Raw genomic sequence first — 17595 nt, 5'->3', positions numbered from 1 at the left:
AACCTATCAGACTTTGGTCGATGCGTCAAGGAAATCCATATACGCACCTGTATACCTGTAGAGCTTAGGCTCACCAACCCCATCTCACCAGCCTCTCACACTCCCTTTGCGGCACTAGAGAGTTGTGAGGGATAACCGCATCATCTGTACTATCAACCTAGAAGGGAGGTCCCTATAGCCATTGCCAAGGCCACAAAGATGGAGCCAAAACCTAGACCTAGAGATCAGGAAGACTCACTGAGAGAGACATCTGATGAGAACGAGCGGAAGCAGAGAGAGCACACACGTGAGTCGAAATGTTGAACAGTGAGAGAGAGTGAGAGTCGACTAATAGGTGTCTACCAGTGTGGTACACACAAAGAATAAAAGAATGTATTTATACTTAGGGTACGGTACACTTACACCCGCTAGGGTGAGTTTACATGTGTGAAGTAATATATACACGAGAGAGCGTAAAGGGCCTTTACACCCAACAACCTCTCACTTAAAGATCCTAAGCGACTCCCACGAACCTTTAACCGACTCCCACAAGTCTAATGCAATGCTCATGTGGAGCCTTTGCAACACTTTTAGTGAGAACGTCTGCAGGGTTATCCTATGATTTGATCTTAGTCAAGGTGACTAGACCATCATCCAAAACCTATCTGATAAAATAATACCGGACATTAATATGTTTGGTACGTGCATGAAACATGGCATTCTTAGCCAAGCATACAGCACTCGGCTATCACATCCAAGTACAAGTGTTTTGGTGGGCAGCCCAAAATCATTGACCAAACGACCAATCCAAACTACTTTTGAAGCTTCAGTGGGGCTGAAATATATTCAGCCTCAGTGGTAGAGAGTGCTACTATCTTTTGCAATCTAGAGCACCAAGAAACTACCCCATACCCGCTAGTAGACTTGCAAGTATCCAAATCACATGCCATGTCTGCATCACAATACCCCTGCAAATCTGACGTACCCTTTCCATAGCAAATACATTTTCTCTTTGTGCCCTTAAGGTATTGTAAGATACATTTCATTGCTTCCCAATGTACTTTGCCAGGATTTGACATAAACCTGCTTACAACTCCCACTGCATAAGCAATGTCAAGTCTAGTAGCAACCATAGCATACATGAGTGAGCCACAAGCTGAAGCATAAGAAACACCCTTCATAGAGCTACCTGCCTTATCATCTTTTGGGCAATCTGCCTTGCTAAGCTTAAGATAAGGTGGAAAAGGTACACCAAGAGGCTTAGCATCAGCCATAGAAAAACAATTAAGTACTTTGCTGATGTACTTTTCTTGTGGGAGAAATAAGAGTTGCTGCTCTCTATCTCGTGTCACACACATGCCCAAAATGTGTTCAGCTACACCCAAATCCTTCATGAAAAGGCTGAATTCAACTATCTTTTCAATGCATTAATCTGGCTTTTATGCTTACCGGCAATAAGCATATCATCCACATAAAGCACAAGTATAACAAGGCTTCCATCATCAACCTTCTTAACATATAAACAGTGATCTGCACTACTTTTAAATCCATGTGAGAGCATGAAGGCATCAAACTTTTTATACCATTGTCTAGGAGCCTGTTTCAAACCATACAAGCTTCTCTTAAGCTTACATACCAAATGCTCCTTTCCTTGTATAACAAAACCTTCGGGCTGTTTCATGTACAGCTGTTCTTCCAGATCACCATGCAGGAATGCAATTCTAACATCCATCCAATCAAGTTCAAGATCCATAGATGCTACAATGGCAAATAACACTCGAAGAGTGGTCATTTTGACAACAGGAGAAAACACTTCCTGAAAATCAATGCCCTCCTTTTGTGTATAGCCCTTAGCCACAAGTCCTGACTTTGTATTTGAGTTTGCCATCCACACATTTGATTTTATAGACCCATTTGTTAGAAATGGCTTTCCTATCCTTGGGCAATGTAACCAAATCCCAAGTATCATTCTAATACAATGACTTCATTTCTTCTTGCATAGCTAGCTCCCACTTTTTATTCAATTCACATGATAAAGCTCTTTATACGTAAGAGGCTCACCTTCATCTATGAGCAAAATGCAGTCCAAAGAAGGATCAAATCTTTGTATAGGTCTTGTAACACATGTAGACCTTACCCAATGATCTGCGTTATCAGGTAATGGATCCACATCCAAGGGAATGTTAATGACCTCATTGTTTGGCTATTGAACTGCATGTTCAGGCTACTGTAATACAATTTCAAACTGCTGTAATTCATTCTCAGCATGCTGATTTTGGTGCTTTCAGCATCCCCTTGCTGCCCATTTTCATCTGGCTCAATATGATATATTGATTGTCATAATCAGCATCAAAAAGAGCTGAATTTTCAGTGGCTGATGGCTGCTCAAGTGACTGATCATGCTGAAATTTAACTTTCTTTTTGTCTGAGTCATTAGATGTGACATTTTTCAGTAGCTTTGACTCATTAAATACCACATCCCGGCTGCATAGCACCTTTTTTATGCTTGGAACCCAAACTCCATAGCCCATTTCACCCTCATCTCCATAACCCATGAAGATGCCTTTATGAGATTTCGTGTCAAGTTTGGTTCTGCTATCAACAGGTACGTGTACATAGCATTCGCAGCCAAAGACTCTTAAGTGGTCATATGAAGCAGATTTGCCAGACCAAACCTCTTCAAGGATGCCACTTTCAAGTACACAATGTGGAGATCGGTTGCAGATATGCACCGCAATTTTAAGTGCCTCTCCCCAAAACTATTGCGAGAGATTAGCTGTAGACACATGCACTAAATCTTCTCACGTTACGTGTGATTCATTCGCTCAGCCACACCATTAGATAACGGATTATAAGGAGCGGTAAGCTCCCTTTTAATCCCATTTATATCACAAAATTTGTTGAAATCTTTAGATACATACTCTCCCCCGTTATCTGTTCTTATGCATTTTAATTTTAAACCCTTTCGAGTATTAACAAATGCAAAAAACACTTTAAAAGCATCCAATGCCTCACTTTTCTACTTAAGCAAGTAAAACCGTAGCTTTCTAGAATGGTCATTGATAAAAGACACAAAATAACGAAAACCACTATGAATTTTTATTGGCATGGTGCATACATCAGAGTGGACTAAATCCAAGATGCATGCCTTCCTAGAGGCTCCATGAGAGCTTGGACTCTTTACATGTTTACCCAAAGCACAGTCATCACAAAAGTCAAGCTTTGAGTTTTTCACATCAACTCTTCCAAGTGAAGAAAGTGCTTGCAAACCCGTTTGGCTCATGTGTCCAAGACGCTTGTGCCATAACTCCATGTGTGACTGCACTTTAGCAGCTGCAATAAACTTTCTAGGAAGTGTCTTGCAATAGAGATAATATAGAGTCCCCTTTTTTCCACCTCTAGTGACTAGCATAGACCCTTTCTGTATCTTCCACATTCCACCACCAAAAGTAGTGAAGTAACCTTTGGTATCTAGCTGTCCAAGAAGCAAGCTCTTCTTAATGCCAAGTACATATCTAACATCATGAAGGATCAATTCCTAACCATTTTCAAGGGCCAAGTGTATGGTGCCCATTCCTTTAATATCACATGCATGATTGTTACCAAGATAGACTTTTTCAAGATAACCTTCTGTATAGGAAGAAAAACACTCCAAAGATGGAGTTACATGAAATAAAGCACCGCTGTCAACAATCCACGATTGTGACAAACCATCATGAGCTGACAACAAAGCATCTATCACATCCCTTTTATAAATATACATGTCCTCCATTGTCATAGCATGTGGATCCGAAAATGCTACCAGCAAATCAACATCTTTATCCTCTTCTATCTCCTCAATAACAACACTAGATACCACATTTGCTTTTTCTATCTCTTTAGGGGTAGAGCTACCATCCTTTTCATTCTTTTTGCTTTTTGAATTAGTTTGCTTCTTACGTTCTTGTTCCCTTTTAGAGTACTTGCAATCGGGCTTTTTATGCCCTTTGCGACCACATTGATAACAAGTTACATCTTGTTGTTTTTCCTTGTTTTTCCTGTGATTTTTCTTCTTATTTGTAGCTTTAGATCTTTTTTCACTTCTTCCTCTTACATTGTAGACTGATCCATTATTTTCCCCACTTGCCTTGCATCTAATCTCTTCATTGAGAATAAAATCATACACACCATCAAATGTCAAGTTGTGGTTATTGCTCAATGACACAACCAATGCTAACCATGGATCGGGCAAGGTCATGAGCGAGAAGATAGCCCTCAATTTAGGATCAAAAGCTGACAAGCCTGCATCCTGTAACTGACTCAAAATACCACTAAAAGCATTCAAATGCTCTGAGGTAGACATAAACTCATCAAGCTTCAAGTTGACCAACTTTTGCATGAGATGTATCTAATTGACAGGAGTTGTATTCTCATAAGTAGCCTTGAGTTTCTCCCAAACTGCATAGGCAGTATCAAGCCCCTTTATATCAACCAAGATATCATCTGTGACTGCCATTTTAATGTAAGTAATGGCCTTTTTATTTATTTTAGCCCAATCCTCATCTGACAAAGCAATAGGCTTATGTTCTGCTCATCACAATCCTTTAGAAAGAGTATACCCTGCATACGATCTTTCCAAAGATCAAAACCATTGCCATCGAATTTACAAATCTCAAAGAGATTCTTTGTGTTAGATGTAGATGCACTGCCAGCCATCTTCAGCAATAAACAACTGCAATAAAAGATTGAATGCTTTCAGCCAATAGCAAGGTTGTTGATTGTAACAGTAAGTACACACTCTTGTACTTCCAAGGTGTCCAAGAAGCAGATGTTTAGCTGCAATTTTAGTCTCGAGTACTGATTACAACATATACATGAATCAAATCTAATCCATTTGCATTAATGATAGCTCCCACTTCAGTAATACATCACCATAATGCCCAAATGCAATGACCCTAATGCTGTATTTACCACTGTTTCACTACATAGTGACTATTCAGCAATACATTTACCAAGAGGAGCTGCCCTTTTTCAACATTTGAAGCATCCAAAGCTTTAAAAATCTCCCACTCAGCAATGAATCTGCTACAAATTTCACTATCCAATCTCAAATCAACTCAAAATACATCACCAATGTGAAAAGCCCCAAAATTTTTACAATAAAGCTGTCCCAATTGCATCAATTCATGTTCCCCAGCATCAATTGTGGGCAAATGTTGCAGAAATTTTACAAATTCTGCAAAAGCCCCAATTTTGAAATTCAAGAGTGCACAAATTCCAAAGGAATTGGCTCAACCAAGCAAAAATTTCACTTGCATTTGAAAATCCCCAAATTTTCTAATGCTCGTGCACTCAATGTCTACAATTTATGGGTCTAGAGTCACTGAAGTATGTGGCAGGCACAAAATCTGGAAAAGCCCCAAATTTTCAGTGGCAAATTTGCACAAATTTGTGTTCTATGCTTGTGCATGCGAACATCCGGTAGAGAAGGGAGAGAAAACAAAAAATTTAGATTTAAAAATAACGTTGATCTGGCCATCCCATTTTCCGCCTGGCCCCATTGGCCCCCATCATGAGTTGCCCATCTGACATCTGGCCCCCAATCTGACGCCACATGCTGGTCATTGCGTTCGGGTCCCATCCGCCTAGCCACGTGCAGGTCCCATCCGCCTGGCTGTGTGTCGTCAGCCGCCCGTCCCGGCCTATCGCCGGACACGTATGGCACCTATCGCTTGCCCTAACTGATGCCTGCGCTGCTTGCCTACATGTCGCCTGGGCCTGACAATTGTCACTGCCCTGTCGATCTAGTCCTGTGGTTGTCGCCTAGGCCTAACAACTGTGGGTGTCACCAGCAACTGGCGACTACAGCCTATGGTTGTCAATGTTGCAATTGCCTACATAAACCATCAACTTGGACCGTCGTGCTCTGATACCAATTTGATGAGTACGAGCGGAAGTAGAGAGAGCACAAACGTTTGTCGAAACGTTGAACAGTGAGAGTGAGTATCGACCGATAGGTGTGTACCAGTGTGGTACACAAAAAGAATAAAAGAATGTATTTATACTTAGGGTGCAGTACACTTACACCCGCTAGGGTTAGTTCACATGTGTGAAGTAATATATACACGGGAGAGCGTAAAGGGCCTTTACACCCAACATCATCACCCTTTGTCACCATCCCCTCCTACTCCTACCATAAAGCTACTAATGTCCTGCACTCCTTCTGGAGGTGTCCCTTCTAGTCAATAATAGCACTCAAACGTCTTTTTCTTCCGTCGGATGCACCCCTCTCTAAAACTGAAACATCTAAAGCACCAAGAGATAGCATCTTCACAGAAACCTAAAGCTGAACACAACAAGTCTCCAACGTAATACTTGTAGATGAGTAAATAATGACAGCATGCTGACCATCAAGAGGAGATGCTGGAGGAGCCATGATGAGGAAGACACAGAGAAGATGAAGACAAGGGATCTTCAAGGAGAGAAGTATGCCAAAAAGATAGACTCACAAGGATTGCACAAGTTCAAAGCAAGAAAGAAAGCACAAAGAGAAAAGAGAAACACATACAAGAACTGCAATAAATGCAGTCAACCTGCAGGAAAACAGGTTGCCTCATCCTGCTGTCCCCAAAACGCAGATTCGGAAGGGTCAATAACAAGTCCCCGGCCCTGAAACAGCCCAAGAAATCTGTAAAGGCAGATGGCAAACTGCAAACGCTGATGAAACAGGCTGAAAATGATCAGATGGTCGCCCAAATTAGTCGCAACAGTCAAAACAGGTCCAAACAACAAACGAAAAGTCAAAATTCAGACTTGAAACAGTGTAAAACAGTGGCAAGAACAATGATCCTGCAATCCGATACCATGTCAGAAGTAGATGCAATGATGGAAGCGTGGAAAGCTGCTGTAATAGACTGCTAAACACAAGAGACAAAGGAAAGAGAGAGAGAGAGACTACAAAAGAAAAGAACACTGCACAAAGAACTAAGAAGCAAAGAGATACTTGGGAAATGGAATCCACATACCAAGATATGAGACAGTACAGAACCAATGTGAGTCACCGACAATGAAGGCACTGATACTTGCTCCTCTCCCTCCACCAGAACTTGTCAGATAATGAATGACAGATGATGCATGATGATAATGATTGTGGAGGAGAAGCCTGAATAAATAGGCAAAAATAATGCCATAAATGATGTCAGGTCGGCCATCATTTAATGCTGGTCGGCCAGCAATAAATGCCATAAACACCATCAGAATGACAAATAAAAAATGCCTAAAATATCTAGAATGTGCCCAGTCCTCTCTATCATGTACAAACTTAACCATGAACTAACATATCTGCTAAACTCTCATGGAGAGCTAATGGTCCTCTAAAAGTAATTGCCTAGATGATTTGTATAAGTTCTAGGAAAGTCATTGATACCACACCCACCACCATCATGCCAACCATGGGCAATTTTTACATAGAGCATGGTTTTAGTGGCCATTGATAGACTGCACATAGGTAGTGCTCAAGATCAAGATGGCCTAGTCGCTTAGCACTATTCATATGCCAAGGATAGTAGCTCCACTCTTGATACACATGTTGAACAAAGCTATCGGTGAGGGTTTTTCCAAGCAGCTGGATTGAGAACATGATCAAGGTAGTTTCATAGGATTCATATGATACGTTCAATACGTGAATATGTACGGTATGGAACATACACAAAAATTTTGAGAATAAAATACGTTGTTTAGTATGTTCGTTAAAAACTACATATAAAATTGTATATAGAATCAGCTAATACACACATAAAATATGAAAGAACAAAGTACGTGCAAGAGGGAGAGGGAGAGGGAGAGGGAGAGGGAGAGTAGGTTAAAGTGTAGATGAAGCTTGAATGGAAGGTGGATGAAGCTTAAGCTTAAATGGAAAGTGTAGATGAAGCTTGAATGGAGGGTGGATGAGGGAGAAGGAGAGTAGGTTAAAGTGTAAATGAGCTTGAATAGAAAGCGTAGATGAAGCTGGAATGGAAGGTTAAAGTGTAGGTGAAGCTTGAATGGTGGTGTCCACAGGTTGAACAAACAGATCCTGAACAGAACCATACCGAACGAACGTACGGTACCATACCATACAGACATTCCATATGCAAACGGAATGCAACAATGAGTTACATGACTCTGCCAATTTTCAAGAGCAGAGACCCTATGCTGCCCAAAAATTATTGAATAATCATGATTGGACACTGCATAGCCAGGATGAGCTGAGTATTCGAGTAAGAGAAGCATAGATATAAAGCCTTGGGGTAGGCTGGCCTCAGGAGAGGCTACAATACCTTGGATCATGTGCCTACACTTAAGAGCCATCATAAAGAAGGATGGCCACATGGAAAGAGACTCCACTGCTGTTTTGTGGAATTTAAGAACGCATTTGACACTATAACACATGCTTGACTGTTGAAGAGGTTGCAAGACCTAGGAGTACCAAATGAGATGCAATGGGGGGGTATATGCACTACTCTATGATTCTGTCATAGGCTGAGAATGGGCACCAAAATGCCATTCTGATAGAGAGACCTGCCCAATATCACCTATGCTATTTGACCTTCTTGTACTGACAGAGATGTACCAGTAAATCTAGGGGAGAACAAAGTTATAGTATTCAACACAACAGGCTTGGGTGACTAGATCATATCATTAGTTTACTCTTGGCAGGGAGCGCATTAAGGTTGTTGAGCTTATGTGTTCCCCATTAAAGTGTTTTAGGTTTTTCTCTAGGAATGTGTTCATAGTGAATCCCTTGGCCCTCATACATGCCAAATCTCTCTGACTCTTATACATTATAGAATATATAATGGCACATTGAACACACCCATATTAATCCATCTGTGATTCATTGTCTCTCACTCTTGGCTGGTTGCTATACTCTTGGCTCAATGCACGTAAGTGGCAAACTCTAGAAATGTAATGACGGCAGGAGAAGATTGGCAGGGCCTTCCAAGCCTAGGAACTGAGCAGAGAAAATTATCATGCAGCCCTTTTGGTGCTTGTCTTTTGGAGGAGATAGGGAGCACTAGTGGTCCAAGCTCCTTGTCCCTCACTTGAGGCTCTTGGTGGCCTTGTAATGGGCAGTTGTCTGGGCAGATGAAGAGAGGAAACCCACCAATAGTGACATGCGGAGACTTGCCAAAGCATTGTTTGTGGCACTGATTATGGACACAAACAGTGCGGAAGGGCATGCAGGATCATTTGTCAGGTGAAGATGTCTATGTGTCATTTCATATACAAGGTGGAGATACATGATCCTAAGTTAGCCACACAGTATGAATCATACAAAGTGGTTGACCTGGAGGGCTCCCAGGTAAACAGGTTTCAGAGTCATTAAACTGACACTATATGAGGTTAGAGATCATGGCCAATCTTACAAGGTGTCACATCTGAAAGGCCCTGTGCCAATTCTTCTTTAATGGGTTCCAATGTCTACACGTTGGTTGAGAAAGAGGATGCTCCCATGGCTTCAAAAGTTCAAACCCCCAAGTAGCCCATGGCAATGCATCAGCTTAAACACTGCCCACCAAAATTACTTGGCATGGTGCTACAAGAACAAATCCAACAGCTGGACAACCACCTTTAGCAGTGTTAGAAGAGCATCAAAACTGCAGTCCAGCAGATATAGGCCATGATGAATGTCCAAGTTAGACCCCCAACATGCTGCCCAGCAAACACAGCAAACAGCACATGTGGGGCACAGCAGCAGAGCATTTTGAAGTCATCCCATACACTCTCTCATGATGTTGGGATCAGCTTCATATTCTCATAGAGGCAATTCCTCAGTACTCTGATCGATGTGTTTTGGGGCAGATTTAAACTCCTCATTGCTGGCTTCTTCCCCCCATTCCCTTTGAATCACCCAAAAGACTCTACATGTTTATCTCCTCTTTCTTTTAGCATTACTGTACAGACCGTTCAAATGTTTTTATGGCTTCCTTGTTAAGTAACATAATCAGCCACTCTCTTCCCCAGTCTTTCTGTAGTGCAGCCTTGACAAGTACAAGTTCAGATATGGCACCGCTTTCAAAGTGCCACACTCCTATCTGCTGACAGACATCATTAAGACCCTTCACAGATCAAAATTTATGATCGGCCTGTAGAATTCTAGCAAAAATGAGAGCTGCAGCTAGCCCAAAAAACGATTATCATAGATGACCAATGTCAATAATGTCATATCATGAAATGTACAAGAACCAGGTCAAACTACTACCAAGTTCTGCAATTAAGAAACTTCCTAAGGTACTCTGACATTCAAGTTACGCCCTGGGTACTGTCCTTAAAACAAATTCGTTTTGACATCAAGCAGAAATCTTAATATCTTTCTCTGAGGGCTGGTTAATAAAATCAGTCAAGGTATGAATTGCAGACTAAAGTAACAGGAAAAGCATTGTGTGATATTAAGAAAGCATTCATAAACAAAAGCATCGAAATGGCAATACATTCACTACTCCTCCAAGCATCAAGCCTGCATAAGACTGTTATTCTGTCAACAAAATTATTAAGGCATGTATGAACTCAACCATGATACCTTTGTAACATAGACTGAAGGGCATTCTTGTTTGCAAATGCAGCACTGTCGGTCATTTAAGATAAATCGCAGTCTCGCTATACAAGTTGAACAGACATCTCGGTGCCCACACACTCCATATCCAACCCATTCAAGGGGTTCGGCACATACAATGCAACACTCTTCCATGTTCTTTAAATTTTCCTGCTATCATCCAGATAAGCATATAGCTGAGCAAAAGCATTTTACAATCAACTTATTTCTTACAACTTATTAAACAGGACATTGTCACAACATTAAAATGCTTTCCTGTCCCATGGGTTTCATACTATGACCTTTTGAAGGTGTTATATATCTTGATTCTTTCCTGCACACATTGACAAGCATAATGGACCACACACTCCACAACCATCCCATTCAAGGGCATTGGCACACATAATGCAACAGTTTTCCATGTCCTCGAGATAAATTTCACCTATGACCATTCCAAATAACCGTTGTCGAAGTGTTTGGCGAGACAATAAGGTGAAGGGAGAAGATTCACGGAGAAGAGTACACGGAAGAGAAAGGGTTTAAAGAAATAGAAGATGTAGAAGAATACTCATAGAGGTGAAGCCTGTCAATTTATTTCTGCATCCTGAGAAGATAAATCTCTTGTAGACCAAAAACGTGCACCAAAAACATGCATAAAACAATACCTTCCTCTCTGCTGCTCAAACCACCAATTTGATGCTTCCGTTGGCTCCAAAAAGAGGGTAAAATACCAAGACACCTGATCAAAATTCTCCCAGATCACTCCTCCCACTTCGGAGTATTGTTTGCTGCCGATAAACTGCGATCGCACGTCGCACGATTTCGCCAATCCTTCTTTTTGCATAAAATCCCCCAAAAATGGTTGAAAGCCACTTGCTTTTTTTTTTTACATGTCATCCTATTCTAGAATTTGTCTACAGCTTTTGGATATTTACAAAATATAATATCAAAAATAGGCTAAACTTGTCCAAAAATCTAGTAGTTTTGAACCATCCACACTATGGACACTAACACTAATGACTAATATGGCATTGACTCTCTAGATCGATAAGAAAGCTGAATGACGATGCACTCTAGAGTTTTTCACACTGTGTTCGCGTAGCAGCACGACATCCATCCCCTCTTTAACCTGCACATCCTCTGACATGTGCCAAAGTCTTATGGATCTACAGTGTCAGAAGAAGTATCCTTTGGAATGGCAATGTCTTCATCTTCTACCTCTTATTCTTCCATATTCTCATGTTCATGCTCAGTATCCAACTCATATGCTGAAGACTCCCTATGTTCAAAGAGCTTGATACGTTTTCCAACCACTAGAATCCTTAGAGCTGTCCCATCCATCTCATTTAATACATAGGTAGCATTGTCAAAAACAAACCTTACCACATATGGACCAAACCACCGCTTTGCCATCTTTCGACTGGCACTATGCTGATTTTCCAAGCTGTTGTCATAAACCAGCACTTAGTTCCCTTCCTGTATAGCTCGTGGTTGAACCCTGTGTCGCTTGTCAAACCTCTTCTTGTTCTTGATCCTTGCAGTCTTCAGCTTTTTCATGGCTGTCTCAATGTCTTCAAGCCTTCTTTCTAGCTGTCTAATGCGTAGGACCAGCAACTCTTCTCTATTCAAGCCCTGTTCCCCTAGTAGAACACTCCAAGTAGTAATAGTCTCCTCAATAGGCATGATTGGCTATTATCCCCATAGATTAATTCAGCAGGCATATACCCTGTAACTGCACTATGAGTGGTCCTATTAGCCCATAAAGCAAAGGGTAACATTCTTGGCCGCTCTTTCATCTTGCCCTTGCATGACTTTGCTAATGCCTTAATGATAGACTGATGACCTCTTTCACTTTTGCCATTTGCTTCAGGATTGTAGACTGAAGTTAAAGCCAGCTTGATACCCACTCATGAAAAGAAGTCAAGAGCCTCATTCGCATCCAATTCTCCTTTATCTACAACCACTTTACCAACACAACCATACCTGCAAAAAACTTCTTCCAATAAGAACCTACAAACTGCTTAAGTAGTCTTTGTACTAAGAGTTTGACCTTCCACTTGATTTGTCAAGTCTTCTCGTGCAAGCATAAGATATCTCATATTCCATAAACTTGTAAGCATGGTAACCAATTTGTAATGCATAGACAATGGATAAGTCAGTTGCAACCCATCCCTATGCTTTACCGCAAAATACATCTGACAGACACAACATGATTTCACATAATGCTCCGCATCTTTATACATATTCTGTCACCAATACTTCTCTTTGATTTTGGCAAATGTGCCCCAAACTCCTCTATGTCCAGCCCATAAACTTTCATGAAACTCCTACATCACCTGTTGTTGAGAAGCCCTATCTCCCAATACACGTACTGAAGCTCCTCTCTTTTTCTTTGCATACTTCCATAAATATTCGTCTTTCAAGAAAAACCCATAAGCTTTTCTTTTAATCCTTTTGAATTCAGCTTCAGACCACTCAACCTTCTTTGTCATGAGGCTGAGATATTGGCCTATTTTCAACCAATCATCCTCATACAACTCTTTCAAAAATTGTGTTCTCACTAAAGCATAACACTGATGATGCTTTCTCTCTATTGTCCATCTCCTCTCCATGGCTGTAAGCTCTTTTCTTACTATTGAAATCCCTATTACAACAGTTGTACCTGCTGTATTTGCTGTTATGACAACTGTACTTGCTGTTTTTAGATTTGTACCTATAGTAACAGTAGCTGCATACTCATTCCTTGCTGTCATAAAGTCGTTTTCAGCACTTATCATATCGTCCTCTTCATCTTCCATCAGCTCCTCTTCATCTTCAAACCTTGCTCGTGAAAGCATGTCAGCCATGGGGTTTTCTCTACCTGCAATATGCTGAAAATCAGGGTTAAGTGACTTTATATATGCAATCCACCATAACATGGCAATATCACGAGTTGAGCAATTTACTATCATGCCCAATAGAGGTAGACAATCAGTCTCTACCACTACATGAGCTCCCATAAAATACTCCCTATCACACTTAAGGGCTCTCACTGCACCCCAAAGCTCTCTTTTGACTTGAGCATACTGTTGTTGCCATTCATTGAGGACCTTTGCTCCAAACCGAATGGCATACCTATTCCCATCAGCATCATCCTGACCCACTGCCCAACCAATGCCAATTGGACTTGTATCCACGGTGAGAATAATAGATTGCCCATTCTCATAATTTGCTCTCTTTAGTGTTGGGGCTGAAATCAATAAGCTCTTTAACTTCTGAACTACCTTTGTATGCTATATACCCCACCAAAACTTTTGCCCTTTTTCCAAGAGCTAATATAAACTTTCAACCACATGAACAAAATGCGGAATCCATATCAAGTAAAAGACACATACACCCAAAAATCTTCTCACCTCGCATACATTTGAACATGTCTCCCGCATCCTGCTTATCGCATCAATCTTTACTCTCCCATATGGTCCACACATGTGCCCAACAACTAATACTTCCTCCACTCCAAAAGCCGACTTTTCTCCTGACAAAGTCAAATGCACTTCTTCAAGACTGCTCAAAATCCTATCACAATCAACAATATGATCAGCCACAAATCTTCTATATCCACACTCATTCAACTCTTCATTCTTCTCATAGACATCATCAAGAAAGGGTAAGGTCAACTGAGGAATATACTCTCTAAAAACTTTCTGCATAGCATTCATCATATGTGCCACTGAATTGATTGCTCCCTGTGGAAGCGTACACATCCTAACCAATCCAAGTGATGTCTTCATGGTAGTGATATCCTGGCTTTCCAATGCAAGCTGAAACTGATCATATCTTGAATATAAATCGCCCATAGAGTAAATTGCATTATCTGCAAATGCTTCTGCAAATTCATCCACTATTGAGCATGATCCAACATTCCTTATGGTGACCCTATTAACTGGTTGTAAATCATGTATAAACCTCGAACCATTCTTCTTTGGAACAGTAAACCACCAATTCGAATATGGAGTTGAAGAAAGCTCCAAAATCCGCATTCTAATCTTCTCATTCAAAAGCTCTAGTAGCTTAGGTAAATATGCCTAAGGCGCTAGAATAGGCTCTAAGTTCCATGGCACATGAGGTACTGTAAAGATCACCATAGGTGCAACTATGGTCAGATCAACACATCCAATTTCATATGGTTGAAACGCAAAGGCTTTTCCATGACTTGCCAACATTTGCAAGAAACAAGCTCTTTCAACAAGCCAAAGGAAGCTTGTATCACCAATTTTTAGCTCTTGTAAAGTTTCAACTATAAATTTATGTCCTACTCCATATGGATCCCGTAAACTAGACTGTTGAGTCACTTCTTCAGCCAACCCATCACGTTCAGGTGGTAAAAGCAAAGCCACAAGCTTAACCTTCTTTGTAACTGTTTTGTACTTTGTATCCACCCTTGCTTCAGCCCTATTTTCCAGACATATTGCAGCCCATAACATTCATGCTCAGTAAACTCTTGAATGACTTCATACATCTCTGAAGTGTCAACATAAATAACCTCTTTTTCTGCCCTGTTTTCAGCATTAATTACTGCAAAAATTTCAGGCACTATATCAAGATAAACCAGCCCTGAAATACCTTCATTTGCAGCCATCAAACCATATATCTTCAGCTCTTTTTCAGCCCATCCTACATATTTCTTTTTAGCCCTGCACATGGCTGAAATATTCTTAAAACTACCATGACTACATGCTGTCCATTCTTGCAATCCAAACACAAACACAGTTTCCCCCTTTCTTGGAGGCATAATTATCTTCCTAGAGGCATTGCCATAGCCTCCACTTACAACAATGCTGTCTAAAAACCTTTAAACTCAAGTGTATTAGGTGGCATGGAATTATCCCCTAGCCTATCCCGATTGCGGGGATGATTCACACAAACAGTGAGAAACTATACCGTCTTTGTATTGTCTTTACTCCAAACTTGAGCATATGAAGAACCATCATCCAAGGCTTTTGTTTCCAGTCTTGATTCTGAAATATAGGGCTGCCCCAAAATCACCGGATAACTACATGAATCCTGTACTAAAAAATGATATTCATCCCTAACATCTCCAACAGTCACGAGTACATTCGGACAAGCTACATAAAGATCCCCTGATGAACCACATGTGTGTAAATACCCCGAACAATGTAGTATGCTTAACAATTATGATATTCGCTTGTTTTCGAGATTTAATATAAAAGAGAATAAACACTTAAAGCTGAAAATGAAAATTACTCACAAAATTACAGCCATGAAAATGTAAAAGTAATAGAGACAAGATTGAGGGTTTTTGAAGATGGGCAAACCCCTTCCCCCCACCCCCCCCCCCCCCCCCGAAGGAATGTATTTCTGCTCGACCCAAGTCCCTTAGGGAAAAGCTCAATTACAATCAACCTGAGAGTGAGGAGAAGTAATTCTCACTCTCACAAGATCATGCAAAGATGTACAAACACACATGCATTATCTATTATGCAATGATAAGAACTGATTTCTTTACAATATGAGAGAAAAAAGAGGGGAAATCAGCCTTTCTCCATCGTTGATCAGCAGTACATGGATAGGGCTTGCTTGTTGTTGCTAAAATGGAAGAAAGAGCTCGAGAAAGAGGTGCTGTAATGAATTTACAGGCTTGCTGTCCTGTAAAACAGCAGTGATAGAAGAGGGAAAATGGAAGAATTTGATAATGGAGAAGTGGGGGATGATGATGGGGATGGATGGGGCTAGTTTCTGGCTATTTGTGGGTGTTGTACATGAGTTTACAGCAAAGAAAAATGATGCTGAATGAAGAAAAACGAGCTTTTATTTACAGGAGAGGGAAGAGCTAGTACAAAAGGAGAAAGTGGAGTAGCATAAGACAAGTGTCCAGCTACATGTCATGAGATGTGACAAGTGGTGGGACACTTGGAAACTTGTGTGACAAGTGTCTTGACACTTGTCTCTTCTCTATGGCCTTCCTTTTTTAGCTGAATACTGTCAAGAATAAAAACAACCTACTAGTCCTATCATTTTTCTTTGCTGCAAACTCATGTACTCTGACTGTGCTTACTAAATTTGATTGTTTCTATTCTTAACAGTATTCAGCCCAAAAAGGAAGGCCATAGAGAAGAGACAAGTGTCAAGACACTTGTCACACAAGTTTCCAAGTGTCCCATCACTTGTCACATCTCATGACATGTGGCTGGACACTTGTCTTGTGCTACTCCACTTTCCCCTTTTGTACTAGCTCTTCCCTCTTCTATAAATAAGAGCTCGTTTTTCTTCATTCAACATCATTTTTCTTTGCTGTAAACTCATATACAGCACCCACAGATAGCCATAAACTGGCTCCATCCATCCCCATCATCATCCCTCACTTCTCCATTATCAAATTCCTCCATTTTCCCTCTTCTATCACTGCTGTTTTACAGGACAGCAAGCCTGTAAATTCATTACAACACCTCTTTCTCGAGCTCTTTCTTCCATTTTAGCAACAACAAGCAGGCCCTATCCATGTACTGCTGATCAACGATGGAGAAATGCTGATTTCCCCTCTTTCTTCTCTCATACTGTAAAGAAATCAGTTCTTATCATTGCATAATAGATAATGCATGTGTATTTGTACATCTTTGCATGATCTTGTAAGAGTGAGAATTACTTCTCCTCACTCTCAGGTTGATTGTAACTGAGCTCTTCCCTAAGGGACTTGGGTTGAGCAGAAATACATTCCTTCGGGGAGGGATTGCCCATCTTCAACCCTCAATCTTGTCTCTATTACTTTTACATTTTCATGGCTGTAATTTTGTGAGTAATTTTCATTTTCAGCTTTAAGTGTTCATTCTCTTTTACATTAAATCTCGAAAACAAGCGAATATCATAATTGTTAAGCATACTACGTTGTTCAAAGCATTTACAGTGGTATCAGAATCTTCATGTGACTTTCCTATGCAAAGAAATGTGCATTTCAAGCTTTCAGCCCACACATGCACATTGTACAAGCATTTCATAATCATACCATCTTGTTGATTGTAACTGTCTGTTCTGGCGGATCTAGCCCACACTTCAAGGCATCAATCCTT

The 17595-nt window shown here is 40.7% G+C and overlaps 1 protein-coding gene across 3 annotated transcripts in view; it reads right to left on the bottom strand.

Annotated features, from left to right (window-relative positions):
• Positions 1-17595, bottom strand: part of LOC148029322 (uncharacterized) — an 80056-nt gene that overhangs the window by 44692 nt on the left and 17769 nt on the right. For 2 of the 3 annotated variants that reach the window (XM_087688101.1, XM_087688098.1), the window contains exon 2: positions 10520-10702. In XM_087688101.1, coding sequence (XP_087544227.1) covers positions 10520-10687 — 168 coding nt within the window. In that variant the 5' untranslated portion in view covers positions 10688-10702. Of the gene's footprint in view, positions 1-10519; positions 10706-17595 lie in introns of all 3 variants that reach the window. The other variant, XM_087688099.1, reaches the window with a different exon arrangement.

This window comes from Lygodium microphyllum, chromosome 11 (genome assembly GCF_053477565.2).
Source record: "Lygodium microphyllum isolate KBCC chromosome 11, Lygodium_microphyllum_v1.1.10, whole genome shotgun sequence".
Lineage (NCBI taxonomy): Eukaryota > Viridiplantae > Streptophyta > Polypodiopsida > Schizaeales > Lygodiaceae > Lygodium > Lygodium microphyllum.
This window is presented reverse-complemented; position numbering and strand designations above follow the sequence as displayed.